This window comes from Camelus ferus, chromosome 1, assembly GCF_009834535.1.
Source record: "Camelus ferus isolate YT-003-E chromosome 1, BCGSAC_Cfer_1.0, whole genome shotgun sequence".
Classification (NCBI taxonomy): Eukaryota; Metazoa; Chordata; class Mammalia; order Artiodactyla; family Camelidae; genus Camelus; species Camelus ferus.
This window is the reverse complement of record NC_045696.1, coordinates 117580870-117606008: the sequence shown is the minus strand read 5'-3', so window position 1 is coordinate 117606008 and position 25139 is coordinate 117580870. Positions and strand designations below refer to the sequence as shown.

Below are 25139 nucleotides of genomic sequence, written 5' to 3'. Positions count from 1 at the left end.
GGACTGCTGTGTCTGTTCATTTCAGGATCAATATATTCTTTGTTTTCACCAAACCCAGGAAAAAATAAATGATTGTATGATAAATGTTATGCATCACACACAATGAAATTCCTCTGCCTTCTAACTTTATCTACTTAATATTCTTGGTTGCTACAAGATGGCATTTTTAGCCTTTGCTTTCGCAAATGTAAGGAAAATCTGAATCCTATACAGTTATTCAGAGACAAATAAAGACCTTCTAAGGCACACACATGCCTCCCAGCATAGGCCCTGATTTATAGAAACAACAGTGCTGAATGCAGTCCAAGTTGTTTAACTTCAACAATGTGGTATCAAATAGGCAGGGAGGAATCGCATAGTCACGTACCCTCTCTCCTTAAAAACCTGCCAAAATCTGCCCTTCTTTTATCAAAAAATATCCAGCAAAAGAGAAAACACTAGCGTCATCAGGTTTTTGGCTGCTAAATAATGAGTTTACTCTTAAGAAAACAAATCACCAAAAAAAAAGAATGACATCACACAACTTTTACATCATACCACAGGAGACTTCCATTATCTGTGCAACTGCCTTACAACTAGTAATCCTACGAAAAGGCTACGCTTGTAGTCGAACAATTTAAGTGTTTTATTCTTAATCAGGGTCAGTTTCAGCAACAGCCACCCACGTACCCTCTACGACAATAACACCTTGTCGGTGGAAGCCTTGTGTAAGGGAGACCATTATTTCTAATTCAGTCCTTATCATCCACAAAGTCCAATGATTCCAGTCTACAGTGGAGTAAGCTGCTTTGCTCCAGCACGCGAGTTTACACTTTCCAACGTGACTAACACTTCAGCCAGGAATAGAACTCCTTTCAGACTAGAAAGAGAATCGAGGAAAAGGACGCACGAAGCCCTGTTCTGCCTCTCCACCCCGATACCCCCTAAAACCAGGAGCCCGGGGTGGATGCAGGGCTTGCCGCTTCCCAGGACTGGACTCCAAAGTATTTACCTTTCCTAAGGTTGCTTTTCATCAGATGGCCCGAGTGTTTTAAAGGCACTCCCTGCATTTTTGCACCTGTACTTCCAAGCCTTCCTCTTCCTAGCGGGCTCCCGTTCTGCTCCAGGCGGGCAATCTTGGCTGGTGGACCCTTCGGATCGCTCACATTGTTAGACATTTCTGAATGTTCTTTCCCCTGAGTTGCCTCGTTCAAATGATCCATACTCAGTTACTCTCTAAAGATCACCTGCCAGAATTTAAAAAGAAGGAGACACGTTATAATTGGGGGGGGGGGTCCCTGCATCTCTCTTTCTCTGTCTCTCTGTATATGTAATATCATGCAAATGTTTTATTCCTACGTATTTCTCTCCACAAAGATAACGTATTTGGAAGATTGCTTAACTAGATATATACTATAATGCAGATGTTCTTCTATTTCTAGATCACAGCATTATATTTCCATTCAAGATAACAGAATAATTCGTGGAAACTGCACCAACACACATGAACAAAAAGGTCATCTGTCACCTACCAACAAAACTTAAGTGTGGGGGAAATGGGTTTACTTTCGGAACAAAAATTATGACAAGGATAGCAAAAAAGAAAAAAGCAAATTGTATTTATGTAGTCCCAATTTTTAAAAATGAGAAATGTTATTACAGAACACAGTAACAACACTTTAATCAAAGATGGAAAGATAATCATAGTCCAAAATACTAGTTAGAGCTGAACATATTTGTATTTTTATATAGTTTAATTCTTATACAGAAAAAAAAATATATATGTATACACTGCCTCAAAAGAGAGTAGCAAACATCTGCTTTTTAAACTTTCTATTGGCTTTTCAGGTTAATTTGTAGAAAAAGTCTTCTACTGTCAAAGTGTCAAGACTTGCGTGACCTGTTTGAAAGATTTAGTTAAGACTTGGCTCAAAACGTGATTGGATCGCTCCACCCCTAAGCAAATGGATAGAAGTGAAGGATTTCTTCAAATAGCCCCGGTACTGAAGGATTACAACCCAGATATTTTAGAGTTAATATTTAGGTGTCCATTAGTAACAGAAGACTGTTAACAATTTAAATAGCAAAAACTATTTTGTAACAGACACATTAGATTGAACTGCTAAGCTCGCTTTAAAAAAAAAAAAATCTTGATAATTTTGGTAAAACACAATTGCCAGTGTTCAAAAATAATCTCAGCAGGCAATGAAGTCAACATCTTAATTAACTTCAGAAAAAATTAACAGATAATTATTTTCAGTTGTATTACACATTGGACATCAATTTTCATACTGTTTGTAATAAAGGAATTATTTAGTACATTATCAAAGTCACTTCTAAAATACAGTTTTAACTAGCACCGATAAGAACAGGTGAGCAGAATTATTTCATGAACTTTGCTGGTACTTGAAGTACTGAGCTTACCAATATTAAGGGAGAGGGGACCATATTTAGAAAAACCAGAGAGAATATAATTATCACTTTCCTCCAGCTGTCTGGCAATTCAACATATCTTGTACTTAAAAATATATATATTCCACTGAACTGAAGAAGCTATTTAGATCCAGATTTGAAAGCCAGCTTGTATTATCAGCATGGCCTTTCTGTAAGCACTTTTTCCCTCTGTTTAACCATAGATTACTTTGTCCATTATAATCAAGGAAAGAGGTGATCAGGGAGGGGGGAGCGATGGTAATCTGTAGGTTTAAAAGCAACCTAAGAAGGCCAATTGAAGAACTATAAAGTTAGAGAAATAATGGCTATTTATCCTCGTACCCCAGGGTGGCTCGCTGAGACTAAAGGTTTACCGTTGATCGAGGTCCCATCTGTTTTTGGTTATGAGGTTCATTAACAATAAATGTGCCGCTTTTAACCACTTTTTATCAAGATGACTCTTTTCCATTCTATTAAACTGGAGTCTAAAGCCAAAATTAGTGGTGATTATTAACTTATTCAAAACACTCTTTATAATGCTTCACGTGGATTATCAGACACAACTGCTTTTTCTGAAATTGGTTGCTTTACCCTAGAGCAGAAGATGAATTTTCAAACGTACGGTTTGAAAAGAAAATACTTAACCCGTAGGGCAATTTAAGAGGCCCCCCCGAAAAAGGGGGGAGCAGACAACAGCATCAAAGTTAATGCTACAAAACATATTAAGGAGTCATGAGGCTTAACAGCATTATAAGCTGTACAGTAAACGAAAGTGATAGATGATAATTTAGTTAATGTATTGACAATCAAAACATCATATAGGTCATGCAAAATTGTCCTTTGAATACCCGTCTATAAGCAGCTATTAAACACTCGGTCATCTTGTAAAAAGCTGTACATTATAAAGCAAAATTACATGCACATAAAACACCCAATTTATTCAGTTAAACTATGCCCAAGGCTTAAGTTCACCAAACCTCAGTTTGGAACTCGAAGAGCAACCTCCACCATGGGGCCTGCTGGACTGACAGCTCGGGAACTAACTAAGGTCTCAACAGATGCCAGCCTGAAGAGTTTCTTTTGAGTCACAATTAAAAAAAAAACAAACCAAAAAAAACCATTTTACGGTAACGTCTGGTTGGCACACAGAAAGCAGGCTACTTTCTTAAAACCCCATTTCCCTGTCCGTCAACTAAGTCCATCTAGGATAATTAATGAATTAAACAGTGAAATCAGACACAGCCATTTCTTCCTTTAAAAAGAAAAAGCAAAGCACGAAATTCCGGTTTCAAGAACCTTTTTTTTTTCGCAGTGTGGGAGCCTTTTCAACGAGTTCCTTGCTGGATCGCCTCCCTCACCCCCACAGCACCCCATAATCACATTTAAAGAGCGTGTGCCCTTATCCATTCCATATGGCCGGCACGATCCAGGCCAAGCTTTCACTGTGACCTTTTAAAGAGACAAAGAAGCAAAGTACTATCTAGAAACAGAAACACTGCAGTTTTACTGAGTGAAATTAGCAAAACCGACCTGAAACTCACCACTTCAAAACTTGACAGCATATAAATAACAAAAACAAAGGAGATTTCCTTTGCAGCCCGGGTTCTTGAAGAGAAGTTCAAGACTGATGTTGTCTATGTCCTTTTTTTTTAATTAAAAAAAAAAAAAAAAAGCAGCAGACCTGAAGGCGACTTCCCCTGAAATTGTATTATTTTCTCTTCCCCTACCCCCGCCCCCCTAAGCGGGGGAAGGGCAGGGAGGGCAGAAATAAACGTCTAGAAGAGTAGCCATGGGAGAGGGGGGTTAAAAAAAATCACAGTTCGAAAAATAACATATATGGTTTGTAAAATGTCTAACCTCAGAGAACGGGGTTTTCGATGGGGGAGGAGGAGAGAGTGGGAAACAGGGAGGAGGGAGAAGGTAAAATTGATCTGACAAGTGATTCGTTGTGGGGGGAAATCGTAAAAACAAAGCAAAACCCGTTAGGAGCTGTACACAGTGGTGGTGCTGGGGAGGCGAGGTGGTGACTGAGGATTCTTAAAAAGGAAAAAAAAAAAAATCACTGCGGACAAGGTCTCCAGAAAGGCAAAAAAAAAAAAAAAAGGTCCCCTGGCTTCCCTCCCTCCCTCCGGCTCGCTGGGGTTCTTCGGTGTGAAGACAGAAAGTCTACTTCTGGCTGTCACTTGCGATATTATTCTCCAGTCACCCCGGAGAACGCAGGGAGGGGAAGGCCGGCTCGCCTCCCCTCCGGTCGCCCCCGCCCCCTCCCCAACGATTGCGACTGATATTAACAAACCTTAAACTTTCTTCCCACGGCCTCGCGCCCCCAACGAGGGCATCGACCGGGGGCCGAGAGGGTGGGGGGCAGAAGGTCGCGGAAAAAGCCCAGGCAAGGCACTAAAATGCCACTTTTGATTCGGCCCTCGCTGACGACAGCCCCGAGGACCCCCTCCCTGCCCATGGACGCGGGGCTGCGAGCGTCTGGGGAGCCGAGAGAGTGAGGCAGAGAAAGAGGGCTGGGGGGAGGAGAGGGGGGATCGGAAGGCACCCCAGCCGCCTCCGCCGCCACCGACTCCCCGCCCCCTCCCCCCAAAAGTCGCCGAGCTCTCACTCAGCCGGAGTCCGAGGTAAACAACGAGCCCCACAATGGCACTGGGACTTGAGGGAAAAGAAAGCCAGAAACCCCGGCAAAACTGAGCAGGAGTTTCCCGAAAGCAAAGAGGGGGTGGGGGCGCCCCCCGGAGTCGCCTGGGCCCCCGGGCGGGCTAGAGGGCGGCCGCGGCTGCGGCGGTGGCGACGAGGCCGGCGGTGGCCGGGTGGCCCCGGGAGCGGCGCGCGCGCGGCGGTGTGTGTGCGTGCGGGCGGGCGCCGGTCCCCGGACGGGGCCGCTCCGCTCTCCCCCTCGCCGCCGGCTCTGCCCCCATCAAATTCGGAGCCGACTCCTCCCGGCCGCGGTGGCCGCCGCCGCGCCCCGCTCGGCCCCGCGCGTCCGCCCGGGCTGCAGCCCTCCGCGCCGCTGCTGCCGCCGCTGCTGCTTGCTGCCGCCGCCGCCGCCGCCGCTGTGGCTGCCTCTTCTTCCTCCTCCTCATTTTAATACACAATCACCCCGCTCGCAGCCCCAGCCCCGAGCACGCAGCCTCCTCCGGGCCGCCCGCCGCCGCCCCGATCCCTTCCCCAGCGGGGCCGGCTCCGCCGCCGCGTCCGGGGAGCGGGAGCGAGCGAGCGAGTGGCGGCGGCGGCAGCGGCGGCGGCGGCGGCGGCGGAGGGGGCGGGAGAGGAGGAGGAAGGCGGCGGGGTGGGGGTGGGGGGGCAGGGTGCACGGAGAAGGCGGAAAAGGGATGGGGATTAAAACCCGGGCTGGAGGGCCGGGATTGGGGGAGGGGGCGGGGGCGGCGAGTTAAAAAGCAGCGAGACAAGTAACTAGTGAATGAGAGCGGGGAGGGGGAGCGCACGGTTTCCGGCCCCGGGCGCGCAAGAATTTGTAATGAGCTTGATTAGAGTGAGGCGGCCCGACGTTCATTACACACAATACCCAGAATAACAGGGCGCCGCGCGCGGTCCAGCGCCGGCCGCCGGGCGCGCGGGGAGGGCGCGCGGGGAGGAGGCGGGGGCGGCCCGGGCCGCGGCCGCCGGGCGCGGCAGGGAGGGCGGCGCGGCGCGCGGGCGGCGGGGGCAGGTGTGCGCGGGGGCGCGGGCCGGGAGGAGGGGCAGGGCCGGCGGGGCGGGGAGAGGCGGGGGAGGAAAGTGATGGGGAGGAGGGGGCGAGGGCCGGGGGAAACTAACCAGCCACCCACGCGCCACAAAAGCCACCGAAAGGAATCCGTCGGGAGCGTCGGGGGCGGGCACCCGAGGGACAGGCGAAGCAGGGAGGGCGCACCGGCCCGCAGGAGAAGGTCCCGGGCGGGCAGGTGACAGGCGCCGAGGGCCGGGGTAGGGGGACTTCAGAAAGTGGCCGGAGGGGACCCATCGGGAGGGCCAGCTCTGGGGAGGAGCGCGGAGGGTGCACGAGCGTTTGCAGAGGAATAAAGGCCAGGATCCCTGAAACGCTCTAGCAAAGATTGCTCCTCAAAGGAGTAAGAATACTAAACTGTTAGGAACCAACGTTCAAAAAAGATGAGTAAGCCTTTCTGTACGAGTCAGATGGAGATTCAAAACTCCCTCACTTGTGAGCCGGAGAACACGTTGGAGGAAGAAAGACATGGCCCACAGTGGCCGAGTGAGACAAAATTTGGGTCACTTGAAAAAAACCTGACAAAGGGAAAGATGCCACCATTCTTAATTTACACCGGGTGAGAGAGAGGAAAGTTGGGGTGGGTAAGTACACCCGCAGTACATACTTACGTAAGCTAAAGAAATTACCCTGGTAGGTAAATGGTCATTGGCACACAAGTATGCTCGTCCTATTTAAATAATTTATTAAACATACTTCCTACAAAAATGAAGAACCTTGCCGTCTGGCTCAAAATAGAGATGCGGGGTTTATCGCTTAGGTTTCAGTAGGAACATTTTAGAACCCCGAAGGCAAGTTAATCGTGAAACAAAAACAAAAATGTTGTAAGAATTATTTTTCAGAATACACTAGGAGGGAAAAGAGAAAAATCCAGATAAGCATTTTGTTACACATAAAAAAGCAACAAGTTAGTGCAAGTACTGAGATAAGAGGGAAATGTGCAAATTACGCTCTTTAAAGCTACCCACTCACTCTTAGACACTGTGCATTAGAAATCTAAGACCAGAAAAAGGTAAAGCAGAAGATAAAGTACCGGAAATAATGACCTCCTGGGGAGGACACGTTCAGGAGAAACACAGTGAAAACAGAACACTGTAATGGCACCCACGTTTCACCCACAAACCATAAAGGTTAGTCAAAAATCCAGGAAGGCAACAGTGAAATCTTGGCACATACAAACCCAAGCCTAGAGCAAAAGGACGGATGTGATAAAACACAAAACACAGCATCGAAAACAAGAAAATAAATATAAGGCAATCATTACTAAAAAAAAAAGTCCAAGTGATAACCATATTTTTAAAAGTTGAAATGTGAAGAAGCACGGAGGAGGATATTTTAATTAAAATATAAGAAATATACTCAATAAGGAAATAAGTAAACATGGCAAAATGTAGCAGTGGCGTCAAGAGTTGGTACTGTGGATGGAACGACTTACACTTATTTTTTGAAGATATCTGATATTTAAAAAACATGGATAGCAATCAGTTACCTTTATCATGACAATGATTTTGGCAATAAGATAGGTTAAGTTGGGACTTTCCAAGGTGAATATTTCAGTCGCTTCAGCCTGGTGATGCCTCACTCGTTTCTCTGAAACCTGCCTGATTTTCAGTAGGGACAATGCATTCTAGTATCACACTGTACACATTTACAAACAATAGCAAAATTTAAAAGTAGAGAAAAATTAAAGTGGACTACCAAAAAATCATGTACCTATGCAAATTCAACTCAAGTTGAATGTTTTTTTATAAAGAAAAAAAAAAAAAGAAAAGAAAGAGAAGAAAGTTGTTGGGCAAAATGAAATTTGAGCAGAGAGCAAAGACTGAAAAATGGTTACTGGAAATATCAAGATTAAGAGACACTGGAAGAAAATATTGTAAATGATGTTTATCCCATTATTCACACAAAAAATTAAGACAAAAAAAACTTCCTGATTACCTCAGCCTCCGAATGACCTGGCCAATGCTAATATAACAATATAAAATATTAATCTTTAAATTTGAAGAGCACTTTTCACCGAGGAATTACAAACTAATTGTCAAACATAAAAAAAGTAAAAGGATGTAATAAGGATGGATATGGCCTTGGAAAATGATAAACAGAATAAATGAGGATACAGGCATCAAATAATGGCTTTATTATAAAATAATGATATAGTACAATTATAAATCTATTAATCACATATAGATACTCATTTTCCTCAAGCACATTCTTTATTTCAGAACTCTGTAAGAAATGACATAAGGAAATTGGCACAGAGGTTTATGCCCTCCAAGTGCTACAGTACACTGATCAACTTCCTATATATTATTTACCCCTTTAGAATACCACTGAGCACTGGCCAGTATGAATCCAGGTTAAAACAAAGAAGAAGAAAAGAAAGGTAATTAGGAAAATACCACCCTTCTAGACATACGTGAAAATAAACTATCACGTTGGAGGCGGAAAAACATCCATGTATTCTACACAGGCATCTTATATCTGGCAATAAAGATGCACGCAAGTATTGGGAAAAAAGTTTAAAAAAATTAGAAATCTAGCTATCAAAAATAGAAAACCTCCAGAAAGTGAAATATTGCAAGTCACTTACATGAACTATTTAACATGTGGATGTACAGTGAAAACAAGAGTGCATCAATTTTTTAGTCACAGGACAAGGCATTCAGACTGGCTACACAAAGGTAGCAAAGAGAAAATACTATAACACATACACAAGATTTTAGGGGGGGACATAATAATAAAAGGACTACTGCATGTTTCAGATGGCACCGTATTAAGATAAGTATGCAGGCAGATATCCGACAGCATTAAAACACATTCAGTGTTCTGAATAGCACATACGTTGGTAATAAACAGAGAAAGCATTTAGAATTTGAACGCTTTTAAGATGTGGCAGATCCGCCAGTGACTGTGTGAGCAAAGCTATGCTTACCACCAGAGCACTTTCTAAGGACATTTTTTTTTTTGTTCCATCTTTTTAAATTCAAATACTGTTGGCTACCTCTCTACCCTCTTAAAGCAGCACATTTTACGTAGCATATTGCTCTTTTTGTCGTGTCAACTCTTTGTTTTTTTGGCTGTAGCTGCAGGTGGCGTTTTCCATATATGAATTTCTGGGAATCCGGTCTGTGTTGGCCATATAAGGATGTCTATTTGAGCCATATGTTCTACTGTCATGTGTCTCATTTTGTCTGTCTGGGATGTCAGGACTGATTCCCACAAGCGTTTCTTGAATGGACCAAATACAAATTTGTCAGAGCAGAGAGGGGGAAGAAAACTGGGGCTGGAGCCCAAACGACTTTGTCAAAACATATATTGGGGAGGAAATGCAATATCCTGTAAACATTTGCACCCTTCTTCTCACGTCTTATCTGTGACTGACATCATCACAACTGCCTCGCTTCACAGAGGATCTGTATGATCAGGTTCAGAAGTTTGCAGTGTGTGTGTGCACGCGTGCAGCAGAATCAGACAGACCCCCACCTCTCTGGAGGTCACGGGGGCTTGGCCCAGGGTAGCTGCCCTGCTCTGCCGGCCCTGGGTCCCGCAGCCAGCCTGGCCTAGCCTTGAACTCGAGGAGGGGAAGCTGCTTCGTGCTTTCCCCCTTTAGTGAATCAACAGAGCTCCGATTAAATTCTCTGAGTAATCTTATGCAAAGGTATGGTCCCATAGCCTCTGTCCCTTCTTCTCTGTCACAGTCATCGTCAGTGAACAATTTGGATGACTGCTGGCTTCATAAAATATCTCCCATGCTAGACTGTAATCCACGTAAGAGCAGAGGCTGCGCCTTGCTCACTGCCATATTCCCAGGAATTCATACAGCATCCTTGCAAAGTGAGAGCACAAAGCTCACAGTCTCCCATGCAACCCACTTCCACGGCTAACTGCAAAGGCAACTCCTTTCAGAGGTTTCAGAAGTGAGATGAGGTTAACGGTGGGGCAAGTGGCTGTATCATTTAAATCGGAATTAACTGGAATTCAATAAAATTTGTCACATTTCAAGTGTTCAGGAGCCCCCTGGGGCTTGTGGCTCTCCTACGGGACGGTGTAGATGACAGAACACTTCCACCACCACAGAAAGTTCTATAGGACAGCACTTATCAAGAGAACTTCTCTAAAAGACGACTCAGTAAATCCTGGACCTAGCGAGGAAGAGTCTTAGAGGTGCTGAATGGCTTTCAGACATTCTAATGATGTCCAAATTGAAGTCATTTTCCATTTTAGAATAAGCCAATAGGTCTGTCAATCAAGCTGCGTGGCACGAGGCTTTGGTGCCACCGCACGCAAACTGAAGACAACTTGCTAGACATGTCTGTGTGTGAAAGGGTCCTACAGTGCATTTGGAATAATATGCGTTTACCCCAAAGGCTGCTTTCCATGAACACTGAGCTAGCTCGCAGGTGAAGCTAAAAACCACAGACTCATTCCCCACCCTGACTCTCATCCCCACATTAAATACGCATAGGTTGCCATTAGAAATGGCTTTTTTGGGAAGCTTTAATGTAGATCCCTACTCAAACTGGGAGGGCATCCAAATACCAAACAAATAATGGTGTCCTGCAGAAAATAACAGCAAAAGCCTCGACTACGTTTCAGGAGAGAGAAAGGAGAAATAATGACGAACTCTAAATACGGGGCTTAAGGGGTTTGCTGCTTTTTTCCCTAATAAGTGGGGTTTCAGTTATAGCCAGACACATAGGGATCACAAGTTGTATTACACTTGGACTCTGGTTTCAAATAGACAAAGGTCATTATTAAAGTGAAGCAAAGAAAGGCCAATGTTTAGGCGAATGTGAAGAGAGCTGACTGTGGGGCGTGCATAGCCATTATAGTTGGCTTCGAGAACCCGACACGTGCTATGTGGGCCTTTTACCCAGAAATATTACCTTTTTTTAAGCAAAGACTTACTGGACAATTTTTTTTTTAAAAGCTACTTTTCATTCTATACATGTCAGCGTGGGTCGTAACCTTGACAAAACACAATGGTAATAATTCCATCAAAAATCGGTAGCTCTCTCTAGATCCAGATCCAAAACTGAGTAGGGAGAGGGCAGGGGTCCTGCAGTTTCTACTAAGTCCTCCACGTAGTTATCACCATCAAAGTACTGAAGCGATTCAGGTTGCCTTATTTTTTCCCCCATTGCTTCTAGAGTGCCCTCCCTCCGTCTTCTCACCTGGGGACCTCCCTCCTGCCACACCCTTTAACTTGCAGCTTGATTGCACCTCTTCTGTCCAAAGCCTTCTCCAGCGATTAGTTACTTCCTCCCCAATGCCCCATCCCACCGCCGTCCTGCAGCGGGGCAGGCACTTCATATGCACACATCTGCCCCTCCCAACTGTGAGTCTGTCCAGATCCTAAGGGTGGACTTAGGTCTGTGTCCCTGGAGTCTCTCCCAGTGCCTGCCATCGCTGTCTGTATGAGTGCTTATTAAGAATCTTAGCCAGATTCTCACAAACTTAGAAGTAAAGCCAGGTGCGGGATCGGAAGTCAGTTGGGCGGCTGCACGTTGACGTGACCTGAGGAACTACTTCAACAACCCAGACGTCCAGGCCGTACTCACTGCAGTTAAGCTAGAATGGCCCAGGGTCGGAACCAGGCAGGCGGCGGTTTAGAGCTCCCGTGGTGATTCCAGGGTATAGCCGGGTTTGGCATCCATTGGATATTAGGTAGTGTTTTGGAGGCAGGAAATTGAATATACCTGCTTGGACAGCCTCAAGTGAAGTTTGTAACCCCGTCCTGGGGTCACTCAGAAAAATTGAGGCTTTTCTATGAACCAGCACTCACCCCAAATTTAGGAAATGTGTGTGCAGGCAAGTGACTAGTTTCAAACAAAAAAAGGTGGAGGGCACGGGGGTGGAGCGGGTGTGGAGCAAGCTATTAGATCATTGATTTGGTGAGTAAAAAAGCATGCTGTTCGAGGAACCATGATAAATTAGCATTTGGGCATTTGCCTGAGATTTACGGGGGTGCCAGAAATCCGGTGCAACTATATGATTTATCATCACAGACATAGGCAACTAACCACAAAATTACACGTGGAAGTGAAGTTCTAAAACCAGTCTGTTATTTACTGGAGCCAGAACCATCCCGGTTTTCTCTAATTCTTTCTCCCAACACAGTTGAGCAGGGTTTTTCCTCCCAGAAAACTTCAACCTTGAGCGGGAGTCCCTTTGAAACAGTTGAAAACTGTTCAGCTCGTTTCTAGACTTAGCCATTGTACTTCAGCAGAACAGTAGTATTCACACTGTCCATGCCCAGGGGCCAATGGGAGGGCACCAAGCTTGCTGTGTGGTCCTCTTGCGAAGCTCAGGGGACTTTAATTTAAGTGAGGTCCAACAGCAACCATTCCCAATCAACCTTTAGCCAAGACGTACCAACCAAATCTTCTTAGTGATGCGAGTGTTACTGCTAATCTCTCCTGGTTTAACTGAAGGGAGAAACAGCTGTAGGTTACCAGAGACCTGCATCCTAGTCCCAGATTGTTTTGGGGGAGTACCAGCCAAGGGCAGTGTCTGATGTCGTACTGCCACGCCCACGGTCACAAAGCAGTGGAGAGGGGTTGTTTGTCAGGAAGAAAAGCAACTGCCAGAAACACTGCAGCACATCTGGGCAATGATTACATACCACAATAAAGCTTGAAATTTGTTGAAGCAAAGAAGTTTAACGCAAAACTAAAGCACGTTCTATTTGGAATGATGGAAGAGACTTGGAGGAGATGGTGGCAACGGGTTGCTCAACACTGTGAATGTAACTGACGCCACTGAATTGTACACTTAAGAATCATCGGGACGGCATATTTTATGGAATAGGTCTTTTATCCCAATTAAAAAAAATTAAAAACCACAATACTAAGGCAAAACAATCTTTCATCTACTCCTAAGGTTGGCACACATATATTACCATGAAAATATCAGACCACGCAGAAAAACAATGAGCTACTAAACGACTCCATCCTCACTGCCAACCCTTCCACTGCTTTGTCCTTACCCGCCAACAGCCACAATCCAGTCTATGCTGGATAATTAATTCATACGAGGAATACCTGACCCGAGGATAATTAACATGGCTTGGTAATTAGAGACCAAGATCCCACCCTAAGTAGGTAATTTGATGGTCCTCTGATGCAGGAAAATGGTACTTTTTTTCAGATTTTCTTCTATACTGCTGTCTTTTAGCAAAAGAGACAGAAGGATAGACACAAATCGAGAAGTAAGAGTACCTGGAGTCCAAAAATTCTTTTTGGATATTTTCAAACTGAGTCAAAATTAACTGTACTCATGAAACAGTAGACCCTCCCAATTAAACAGTCCTTAAGAGTGCCCACCTCTTTCATGAAGTACAGCCAAGATGGATCACAATTGTCTAAATGTAGTCAATGTAATGATTTATAAATGGTCTCTAGAGAGAGACTCTAGATTGCAATTTTAACAAGACAATGTAACTTTTGTTATAAAAAAAAACCCCAAAGACTTTCACATTTGATTTTATCAGTCACATTTTCATGGTAGTATTCACTTCTGCATGCAGTAATTTGTAGTATCACCTTTTCCTAGAGTATACTGTCCTATATTCTGTTTCCTAGCATCTATTCATACTGATTTCTGTTCGGGATTTTTATATCAATGATGGAGTTTTTAATAGATTGGTAGGTCATATATAAAATATACCTTATTGAAGTTCATACCTATGTATATGTATTTTTCTGATGCCTAAGGAATATGAATACATAGTAAAGCCAAATTAAATTTACATATTTATTGCGTATAAAAGTATATAAAATACCAAAAAATAGTTTTACAGGACAACTGTTACTCAAGCATATCCCGTTACCTATTTTGCAGGTGTGGCTTTCTTTATTAGTGTGTTTATTGTGTATTTGATTCATTAGATAACTATCGTGGACTATAAATATATATGCAAATTTCCAGCTGATATGAAGCAAAAACTTGATAAGTAATGCTTATAAGTAAGTATAACTTTAAAACCAGAACTGCTGAGCCTCCAGGCTATTTTTTTAATCATTTCTTTTTATTTACCCTGTAAAGATGACTTTCATTTGTATTTTATTTATATATAAAAATACGCTTGGGAGAGAAACAAACAACATATTTATGAAAAATTTTGATGGGGACCAGCTTGTAACTGTTTTGAGACTGTAATTGCTTTAAAGATGGACAATACCCACTGTTTTATGACTTACACGACTGCAAAAAGATACTACCCATTCATGTCATATTAATGAGAATTAAACTTATCTCTATGTGGAGGTAACAAGACTCTCAAAAATAACTTTTCAGTTCACCTTGCACAAAGGGGTTTTGTCACTAAGAATTCACAACACTGCAAGCTAGTGTAAAGGCATCTTTGTGGCTGGCGTGTGCTGTAGTTTCGGATATAAACCAAATCTTTTCAATAAAAATTCCCAGATTTTGGTAAATCCAATTGTTTGGCCAACAGCATAGCATGAATAGATGTCTGTATAATACACATACAGCTGTATATATATGTTCACAGACACTATTTGCCTGTCATACAAGGGAATGTCTCACAATTTAAGACTAGTCAATTACAGTCTTTCTCAGAAATTCTTTAAAACCCAGAGTAAGCATAATAATGCTCTATAATGAAGCACTTCCTACAAAAGAGGACAACTGCTACAGTGAGAAAAGGTGGGAAACCGAGATCCTGCTTCCCCCTCCGCCAGCTAGGAGAGAGAGTCTTCATAAGCCAAGCAAGACCAGGTTCCATACCTATAAAGTGATGGAAAAGAATCTGATCATCTTTAAGACCACAAAAAAAAAAAAAAAAAATCTCTGCCTTTAAATTTAATTTAAAAAATCAAGTTCACTTTAGAGAGAATATAAAGATACAAGGAAATTTCTCACATGCTACATTAGATGTTTATCTATATATGAGACAGGTGTCAAACAAACAAATTAAAAAACAAAAAACCACTAAGGCAAAGGGAAACTTTAACTCACCAGATTCCATCTGTTACATTTGAATTCATGCATAATTGATTATCCAGGACTGGTAAGTTCTTTTCTCACTAGCCGACCACAGTTTTCTAAACATTATGTATTAAATCACTACAAAAGTGGACTACATTTCAGAAGCAGCCAGGGCAGAATAAGAATATTTTAAATGAAAAATTACATGCCGGTTAATAACAATACAGCTGACCTATGTTTAAGGGAGAGAAATTTTAATCATGTGCATATTAAATATTAATAACCTATTCTGTTATTGTTATAATAAGGTTAAGTAGGCATCTCTGGGCTTAAGGAAAGAGGGAGAGGCGGGAATGCATAATGGTGCAAAAAGATACAGAGACGGGAGACAGACATAAGGAAAATGTGTCAACAATAAACAAGAGGAAATGAAAAAGAAGGAAAAGATGAAGGTGGAAACTAATCTCTATGTGTCATTATGACTGCCAGAGTACTGGCAAAGAAGCAGCATCCTTTTATTTCAATTTTAATCATTTCTGAATTTTAATACCCGGCTCCTTTTGTAATTCTCCTGGCATCCCCCATATGCCTCCATCCCAGCCAAAACACCAGTGTAAATTAAATGGCAGGCAACCACACCACTGATGTCGCCTCCCCAAAGAACCTACCAGGTGACCAAAAGCAGAGAAAGGTATGTCTACCTTACCTCCCTGAGGACCTCTAGCCAATTAACTGGCTGAATGTTCTCTATTTTCTTTAATTTTGAAAAGAAGGACAGTCGTTAGGGAACATAGAGATAGAGAATCATTAAAAAAAATAAAGCAAGCCAGTAGTAATACAATAATCAGTGACCATCAGGGCCTGGAAAAATGAGTTTGCTCTCACTGGCACTAAGGAGCATCACATGATTATTTAATTACAGCTCTAATTTTTGTCTCGTGGATGGCAACATATCAACAATTAATAGGGCAAATAGAGGAGACTGTTTTTAAAGAGACAGAATGTGCATGGTAATGTAATAGGTCACACAGCAGTGCACTGTTTAAGGAAGACTTTCCTTTGTGTAACTAAGTAGGACTGACTCGCAAATAGCCCCACACATGAAAAGAAATTTAAAGAGGAAGTTTTTTTTTTTTTTAAGATAACTTTCATAGAATGCCCAGAACTTTTCAGAATGTTTTAGAGGCACCTAACACAACCCTGTTGCAACTCTGGCATTAATTTTAAGAAGTGGAGTGAAACCTTCATTAATATAAATACCCTGAATCTTGAAACATTTTTAAACAATGTATATAGCCACAATGGAAAAAAAAAAAAAAAAAAAACTCTTTATGCAATAATCATGTGGGGTCCTGAAAAAAATCATTATTGTAGGAGAGAACAGGTAGAGGTCTATCAGACTTGGGCCATTAGTGCACAGTATTTTTGGCCCCAGAACATCGGAAAAACAATTCTATGGTATCCTGACTACAAGGACCTGAGAGGAGTGCTCTGTGCTGATTCCCGGACACTTTGTTACCACAAGCCAAACACCAAAGGACCATGAACCTCAGCAGAGAGACCTCACCTCATTCTGAAGGTCAACAAGGGTTAAAAAAAAAACAAAACCCCAGTGCTATGGTCCCAAAATGACCTTTAGTCAGAGAAGGAAAACATTGGATTATCCAGAAAATGGGGCATGTGGAGAGGAGGTGTTCAGATAACCCCAGCAAAAAAAGAAAATTAGAGAGAAAAGTCTGTTCCCACTAAACCATATCAGCACAAGCTAAATTCGCTATTTTATTTTAATTTAGCAAATCTTTAATGAGTGCTCCCTACACAAGACACAGAAGGCTAACTGCGAAGTTGCTACTATTTTACAGAACACAGACGTGCACCTCACACTGAATTTTTTTTGTAGTTTAATACCTTGTAGAAATAAATAGGAGCATCACCTGAACATTTGTAAAGTGGGAATACCAATGCATCTGTAAGTGCTGTCTAACAAGGTTAAAAGGTCTCCATATCCAAATGAACCAAGGGAATTCAAATCGTTAACCAACTTGATAGAATTGTCTAAGGCAGGCTCAGTCCAGCTTTAAACTCCTCTGGTTTCAGTCAGCCATTGTTCTGCCAGAAACCAAAGGAAAAACCCAGGCTTCAGATTTGGCAAGTAACATAGACCTGGAACTACTGCTGTGATCAATTGCTCAAATGCACCTTAAATATCAGGTTGTAGAGAACTGTAAGAAAACACAACTTGGCTCAAGAATCAGTGACTAAAATGATTCCACAAAGAGGAGTCTTCAGAGGTGCTAAATCAACTCAATAAGCTTTTAATGGCTTATGTTGGCCAAAGTCATCACAAAACAAAAAGGCAGGCATCTCAAAATACAGTGTGGGAGGGCAAAAACTGCTGAGGGACAATGATTTCTAATGCCACTGGGCAAAGGTGATCAAGCCAATGCTTATTTCAGAGAAAGAAAGAAAGAAAAAAAAAAAAAGACAGGAAGAAAATTGAAAATTGTACATTCCCGTGTAAAGTTTGAAAATTAAGTGGCTTTAGCAGAAAATATTTTGAGAATTCTGGACCAAAAATCTGACTCCATACACTTTCAAAGACTATTTTGAAGGAGCCTAGCAAGCAGCAGCTTGTATGTAAGAGTATACATCATTCTTTTTTAACATGACTGTTAATATACAGTTAACATGTCTCAGAAAAGGCTGTAATTAACTGTCTACCGCTCTAATAACACTAATAAGCGTACAGTATTATTAAAACACAATGACTCCATACAAAGTAAGGCTGTCATTTTTAAACTTTTAAGATAATGTTCTCAATTGGTTTTGAGTCCCCTTAAACCACCCAAAAGAGAGCCCACCTCTAAGGGTAAAAAAAAAATTAAAAGCACAGTTATTAAAATATTGTTCTTTCCTCGACAGCCTGGAGAAACCTGTCTCATATTAGACAGAACATCTAGGTATCATTTCAGTTGGTGAAACACAGTGGGAAACACTTGGATTATTTTATCCATTCTATATATTCTTTTAAAATTGAAAACTGTAAGCATTTGAATTTAGTCCTTTATTTACTGATAATTTTTTTTTTAAACCAGTGAATGGGGAGAGATAGGTTTGCTACTGCAAGAATCACATAGCCCTGTTGTTAATCCCCGATGATTTCCATTGTCTGCTTCACTGGAACAAGAAAACTCAATTGCATTCAACATCAAACAGCTAATTACGGACACACTCTATTCAAGACTATCTCCATTTCAAAAGATATTTGAGTAGACTAGGTTCTATTTTATTTATAATAATTATAAATTACAATCAAATATTTATAACATAAAATCGCCTTTACCTTAAAGTCCCTAACATTATAAAGAGTAAAGGCCAAACTGTCGTACACATGCTCTTAACGGCACATCAGAAACCATTGAGTGAGACTAGAAAAGAAGCGTCTGGCAATCAACTCTACTATATGCCTAGCTTCCTGGAAAACTGCAGCTAAAGAATTCCCCCTCACACAGATTACTGACTACCTTTTCTTTAAATATCTCAGGAAAAGAAGGTCTAGTAATTTCTCCTGGGCGCTTCCTCCCACTTTTCATCACCCAGAGAAGAATGCACACTGTAGAATTTCTGTTGGGTCTCTGGTTCCAAATCATCCCTTGCTGAGAAAAAGCAACATCCCAACCCAGAGACTTCCCTCGGACACCAAACGCCGGGCTCTCCCTGTGGCTGCAGCCCTGATTCTCCATACGGAACTAATAGCAACTTTTCTGGCACTTACCCTTCCAAATATTAGAGGCTGCTCTCCGAATCTAGCCCTAGAGGAGCGCTCTCAAGAAGTAGTCTTTGATGAGGTGACAATGACGGAGTTCGCTCTGGCACTGCTAGCGAGGCAGAAGCATCCCCAAATGAGGTGGTTACCAGTTGCCTGTGAAGCAGCTGGACCATTACTGCAGTTCTGAGGGTACGTCACAAATCAGGTCACAGCTCTGGGTAGAGTCCACCCACTTCACCCGGTGCAACGCCCTCCACTTCCTGCACACCTTGGGGGGAAGGGGTGCAGAGGAAGGGGGGGCCAATGCAGGTCAACAGACATCCTAGCAAAGGCATAACCAGGTGCAGCCTGATATCTGCTTCCTCTGCAAGCATTTTAGCTTCATCTGGATGACCTGCACCCCGAGATGCAGCAAAATTTCATGCAACAAGGAGCGGGATCTCAAGTGAGTGATGAGTGTAATAAAATATTGCACAGTTCAATGTCTTATCCAGCAAGCTCCTTCCTCCACTGGAAACTGAACCAACTCTTAAGTTTTGATCACAAGACATTTCATTCCCAAAATATCAAATAACTGGATTGAATAAATTTCAGCCGAATCTAGGAACATACATGCCGGGGTACCGGTTAACTAATTTTCATCACTCATAACTAAACCAGATCACCCCAGAACCTAATTACATCCTTGAAAGTCCATTGAAAAGAGGTGATTAGAATTTCTATTTACGAACCTTCAGACAGCAACAACTGTGGAAGTGATACAGAATAACTGAAAAGAATAAAAATAGGCCAATATGCTGGAGAAATGCTACGCTACTAAATCTCACCCTGAATATATATACACACAATCTGTATCTATTTACTCTGAAATGAAGTATCTGATCTTAAAAAAGACTTAAAAAAATAAACAGCAAAAGGTACCGTTGGCATAAGTTCAAAAGTACTAAATAATGTGTGTTAATGTGTTGATCACACTCTATGAAGACATCAAGTTTAAACAGACTTACCATTGAGAATCGCACTTAGGAACGATATATAAATTACCATAGTAGACACGTTTTCTTTGGTATAGAAAGAGAAGAACCTTGTGTAACAGATTTGATTTATATGCTGTATTAAGACCACATTCTGCTCTGATGTCAATGGAATATGTGATTAGAGACTGACAACCGTGTGTACAGGATGAGTGTAAGAGCTACTTCTAGAATGGAAGTGAAAACAAGCATTTTCTCAAGTTCATCAGAAGTTCTGGAATTCAGCTTCAAGAATGTTCTGCTGTTTCTAGGGGTCTCGAAAGAGAACAGACTTTCAATTAAAAAAAAACAAAACACACATGCATTTAGTATTGGAACAAAGTTGTAACCTCCCCCTCCCCTTGAGGTTGGAAAATTAACAAAAAGACAAAGGAGGGAAGAATATTTTCAGAGGAAAGCTAACAGTGTCAATCAATCATCAATCAATATCAACGTGTCCCACTTTGCAAATACTGCAAATACTCATATTTGCAGATTTCCATTAAAAACTGCAACATTCCAACTAAGGGTTGGGAGGGAAGACACTTCATCAAAGTTTTTATCTATGTAATCAAATAGTTGAAGTTACCTATTTGGAACTTTGTGGAGAGCGACTGTAGCAAACATACACTTGAATGTGTTGGAACGTATTTGTCCTGAGGTGGCTCTAAGATGACTATTTTAAGTGGCATGCGGATGCTTGGGGGATTTAGATGTTACAGTTGAGGTACGTAAAGCAAAAGTGCGTAATATTTCTTTCAACTCGCAGGACAGACACGAGAAGATGAAATTCCTTGTCTTTCAAGTGTAGCCACTGGGGGATGATCGGAAAACCTCCTCTCGACCCCTGCCCCCAACCAGGGAGAGTCAGAGCCCTGGATTATAGTACAGGTAGATATTAAAATGGAGACAGAGCAGTTATTTAGTGGTGACAGGAATATAAATACATGCACTAACCTATAAACTGGTATTTACTTCAGGAAGGTAAGTAATATTTTTCCTCCGATTGCTGAGCTGTCAGTTTAATGCAGCGTAAATAAACAGTAGGTGTCTGCTAGCTGAAAGTAGGAAGTGTTCATTCCACACGAGGAACAGATTACTGAAGCCTGATGGCCATCACGCTGAGACATAACTTTCATTTTACCAGAACATATACCCTACCGTGGAGGATTTTTCGTGCCTGCTCTATTAATTAACTTAAACTCTGTTCTGTCTAAAAGGTAAACCAATTTGTTAAAATCATCCCAGAGTTTGGGAGTTGGAAAACCAAATCAATTTGGAGAGCAGGAGTAATGTTCTGTAATCTGATCACAAATGCTAAAAAGGAACACTTCATAGGATCAGCAGCAGCTATACCAAATCAAAGACAGACAAAGAGCATATTTACATACAGAACTAAAGAATCACAGTTACCAAGCGAATTTACTCCAATTCCTCCTCCTCTGCTTAATGAAAAGCAACTGGCACCTTTAACATTTTGCAACCTTGTGCCTCTTAGGTCCGATCAATATGTATGCTGATTCTGCTCTCTGAAATATCCAAAAGGAAATCATTCATAAAAACCCAGTCACATTCCTTAATTCTAATCGAAATGTTACTGAACTCCCCTGAGAGATGTGGCAAGTGTGAAGATCAAACTGATATCCTTCCTAACAGCATTCATGTAAAATGTGGTTTTCTTCCCATTTTCTATACACCACAGAGCTATGGCAGTATACAGCAATTCATGGTCTCCTTACACTCAAGTACCAAGCGGAATATCTCCTGGCATCACTGCAAATGGGAACTCACCTTCTCTAAAAAGCATAAAAGGCAATTTGGGGAGGTTTCTATTTAAAACACGAACAAACTTGGATCATTAATCAGTGGACTGTAAAGGGAAAAAGAAGTTTGGAAAATAACACATTTTTACATTTGACTTCAGCATGTCTAGACACAGTCCAAAGATTGATCCTGTCATATGTATGTATTTTATATACTTCATCAGCCCCGAGTACTAATATACTACAAGCATCATTCAAGAAAACACGTCTTGGAAGAAAAGATGTGTTTGTGTAAAGGGCCTATCTATGTATGGCCCTTTTGGAAATTTACAGAGCAGATGAAAAACCACTAGAGTGCTTTAGAGAGTCCCTGCTGTACATCCATGTTGTGTTTAGCTTGATAGTGTTTGTTACCCAAAGATTTTTACAATAATGAGGAACAGGTGCCTGTCACCTGACCTTTTAGGCCTAACTTACAATCCACAACCTGTCATGTGAAAAAATGAAGGAAAATCTCCCCCAGATATTTCAGTCTTTGCTAATTTAATGCAGATTTTCTTAACCATCATTCAGCATATCAGCTTATTCAATCGCAGGTTCATATAGCCGGCCACAGACTCCTTTGCAAAAATAAACCAATATTCATTTTGTTGTTGTCCTTGTTTAAGATGCTGAGAGACAAAAGAACTACTTTTGCAGATGATCAACCAAAGAATATATTAATTTATTACAGCAACTGAACAAAAGGCATTCCTTTTGAATACTTTTACATACAAAGAACTATTATATATTACATATTTCAGCTTGTGGGAAAATGAAGAATGCATTGATTCTGGAAATAACTATTCAGACTCTTGGAAGTTCTTTAAGTCTTCTTTCTCTGCTGATCTTTTTTTTTTTTCCCCCCTGCTTCTTCCCCTTGTCCCTCCTGCCCCTCCCCTCCCATCCCCACCCCACACAGGTTTTAAGGCACTGGTACTTTAGGAGGGAAATCCCTATTTGCTCTTTTTCCACCCATCATTTGTATCCATTATTCAGAAAGGAATACAAAATTGAGCAGTGATTTTTATTTCTCTGGTATAATCTTGTTATGTGTAGCCATACTCAAATTTAACAATGCTTTGTATTTTATAGCTACTGTTTACATATTATGTATTACATATGACTGAATGACTCTACATGTAAAATATTGTTTCCATTAGGAAAAATATGAAGTAATAAGTGTCAAATGGCGATGAAGAATAAACATGCCTGGTATATTTATAAAATGCATAGTCGTTTAAAATGTGCACAAATAGGATACATATTTTGCCACTGTTACATTTTACATGGTAGACACATCGCCTAAAGTGTATTTAATAATGTGCCTAACCAAGTTAATTAAAGTATTTATGTCTGGTGATTGTGTTAAACACTTGGAGAGGTAGTGAAAGATACAGCTGGTTACTTCTGCTAACTAAAGTTGAAATTATGCACTTATTATAACCTTTTCTAACAATGTGAGAAAAACAGAGTAAATATATTAAATTTGTTTCACAACAGATGCTTAGGTTGTTAATATTTAAGATGCCTATTCATGCTATTCCTGTCTGCACATTTGTCAAAAATGTAAGCCTGAATGCTAATGTTTGTCAGCAGACCGGAGGAGCCAGTATAAGAATGTACTACTGTTCTACTAAAATAATATGTAATAGAAATAAAGGACGGCTGCTAAACCCTAGCATTAGTACCACACAGCAGATTAAAGGTTTTTCAGAGCAAACACCTCAACCTTGGTTTATTCCAGTCTTGAGGTACTTCCCCCCCCCCCCAGCTACGTTTGACTACAGAGTAAATCTTAATTCCTGACATCTCAGAAAAATCCACTTTAAGATTGGGTGTAAATTTCAATAAAGTTTCAACTGGATGAGTTACTCGGTCAGCAGCACGAACACTGTAGATTTCAGGGACGGATTAGGTCAAATCCTGACACCTAGCAGTCGCGTTTTACTCTTTCTTACCCCCTCTTCTGTCCTCTTGGGAAAGTCCGGTCCCCTGGTCTCCCAGGATGCAAGCATGGAACCCCAGTCAGTCGGGGCAGAAAGGTTCTCTCCTGAGAATCGGACGTGCTTCTGTTTTCTCTACCTCTTTACAACCGTGTGGAGTCCAAGTCTTAACTGCATTTGCCTGGGAATCTGGAATGCTGCTGAGAAAGTTCGCCGAGGAAGGGCGCAGAGGTCAAAGTTGCCAACCAGGGCACTTTGAGAGGCAATCCTGTGGTTGACACTTTTAAGTGAAATTTGCAAAGCTCTAACGGAGGTCAGGGCCAAAATCCCCAGCAAGGACCCTAAATAAGCCCCTCTCCGTCTTCTGGGGTCATCCCCAGAGTCCAGCTCAGCGGATTTCCCCGGTACGCGCTTGTCACTCCCCAGACCTGCCACCTGCCTGTTTCGTCCCTCTCGTCATGATTGTCTAAACCTACGCTCCGCCGCCCCGGGAGTCTCGGTCGGGGAGCGCTCAAAGAAGGCCGCCACGCTCGGGTCGGGACCGCAGGAGCGAGACACGGTGCGGACCCTGAGGCCGCACCTGTGATGTCTCTGTCCCCGCAAAGAGGGCAGCACCTCTTCCTACCTCCAGCCCAACTCCAAACCCACATTCACTCCAGGAGCCGCTACAGGACCGACCTCCCTACAACCGGCGAGGGCTCGAACCGCGGAGTGCCGCGGCTTTCAAACTCCCGGCTCCAACTTGAGCGCCCTGGCGCCCGAGCGGCTCCCGGGATGGAGAAGTTGCCACAAACTTCCCAGGCCCCTCTCTGCCGCCGCTCCAACCAGCCGCGGCGGCGGGGGGCGGAGGGAGGCGCAGATGGACCGAGGAAAGATGCTGAGCTTACTTGCGATCCGGCGGGGGAACGTTTCCACTCCCCAGCCTACTCCGCCGGGCACCTTTCTGCTCCGGGGCGCACAGAGAGGGTCTCCCTTTTCCCCTGTGCCTCCTTCCGTCTTTTCGACTCCCCCTTTATCTTCCAAAAGGGGTCAGACTGAAGACCTGGAGGAGTTTGTTCAGCCGGGGTCTGTCGGGCAGGTGTGTGAGCGGGTCCACACCCCGAGAGAGAACGAATGGCATCTTCAAGTCCCCCGTCCCGGGGTGCTCTCCCTCACTCTACCCGCCATCCCTCCGGATCCGGCTGCGCGAGAGGGCAGGGGTTCGCAAGACCCCTGACGCCGGGCGCCCACGAGAGGGGAGCCGAGCCGCCCCAACAAGGGGCACCGTGGGTGGGTGCGACAGTGAAGTTTGGATAGATTTCGGGGAAAAAAAGAGAGACAGAGATGAAAGAGCAAGAGTGGGGGGCAAAATAAAAGAGAGGCAAAGGAGCAGAACTCACTCAGGCATGGGCGCTGGGGGCGGCGGTGGCTGTGGAGCTCGGCCCGAGACCGGGCGCGGCTCCCCGGGAGGGCGCGCCGGCGTCGGACTTCCGAGGCGGCGGCTTCTGCCTCTGGTGCCGCCGCCGCCGCCGCCGG

The 25139-nt window shown here is 42.9% G+C and overlaps 1 protein-coding gene across 7 annotated transcripts in view; it reads right to left on the bottom strand.

Annotated features, from left to right (window-relative positions):
* Positions 1-25133, bottom strand: part of SATB1 (SATB homeobox 1) — a 100014-nt gene extending 74881 nt beyond the window's left edge. For 3 of the 7 annotated variants that reach the window (XM_032488805.1, XM_032488814.1, XM_032488822.1), the window contains exons 1-2: positions 3954-5547; positions 992-1226 (exon numbers count right to left, since the gene is read on the bottom strand). In XM_032488805.1, coding sequence (XP_032344696.1) covers positions 992-1202 — 211 coding nt within the window. In that variant the 5' untranslated portion in view covers positions 1203-1226; positions 3954-5547. Of the gene's footprint in view, positions 1-991; positions 1227-3942; positions 5548-25003 lie in introns of those variants that run through there. The other 4 variants (XM_032488784.1, XM_032488785.1, XM_032488776.1 and 1 more) reach the window with 4 other exon arrangements.
* Positions 25134-25139: the final 6 nt, after the last annotated feature.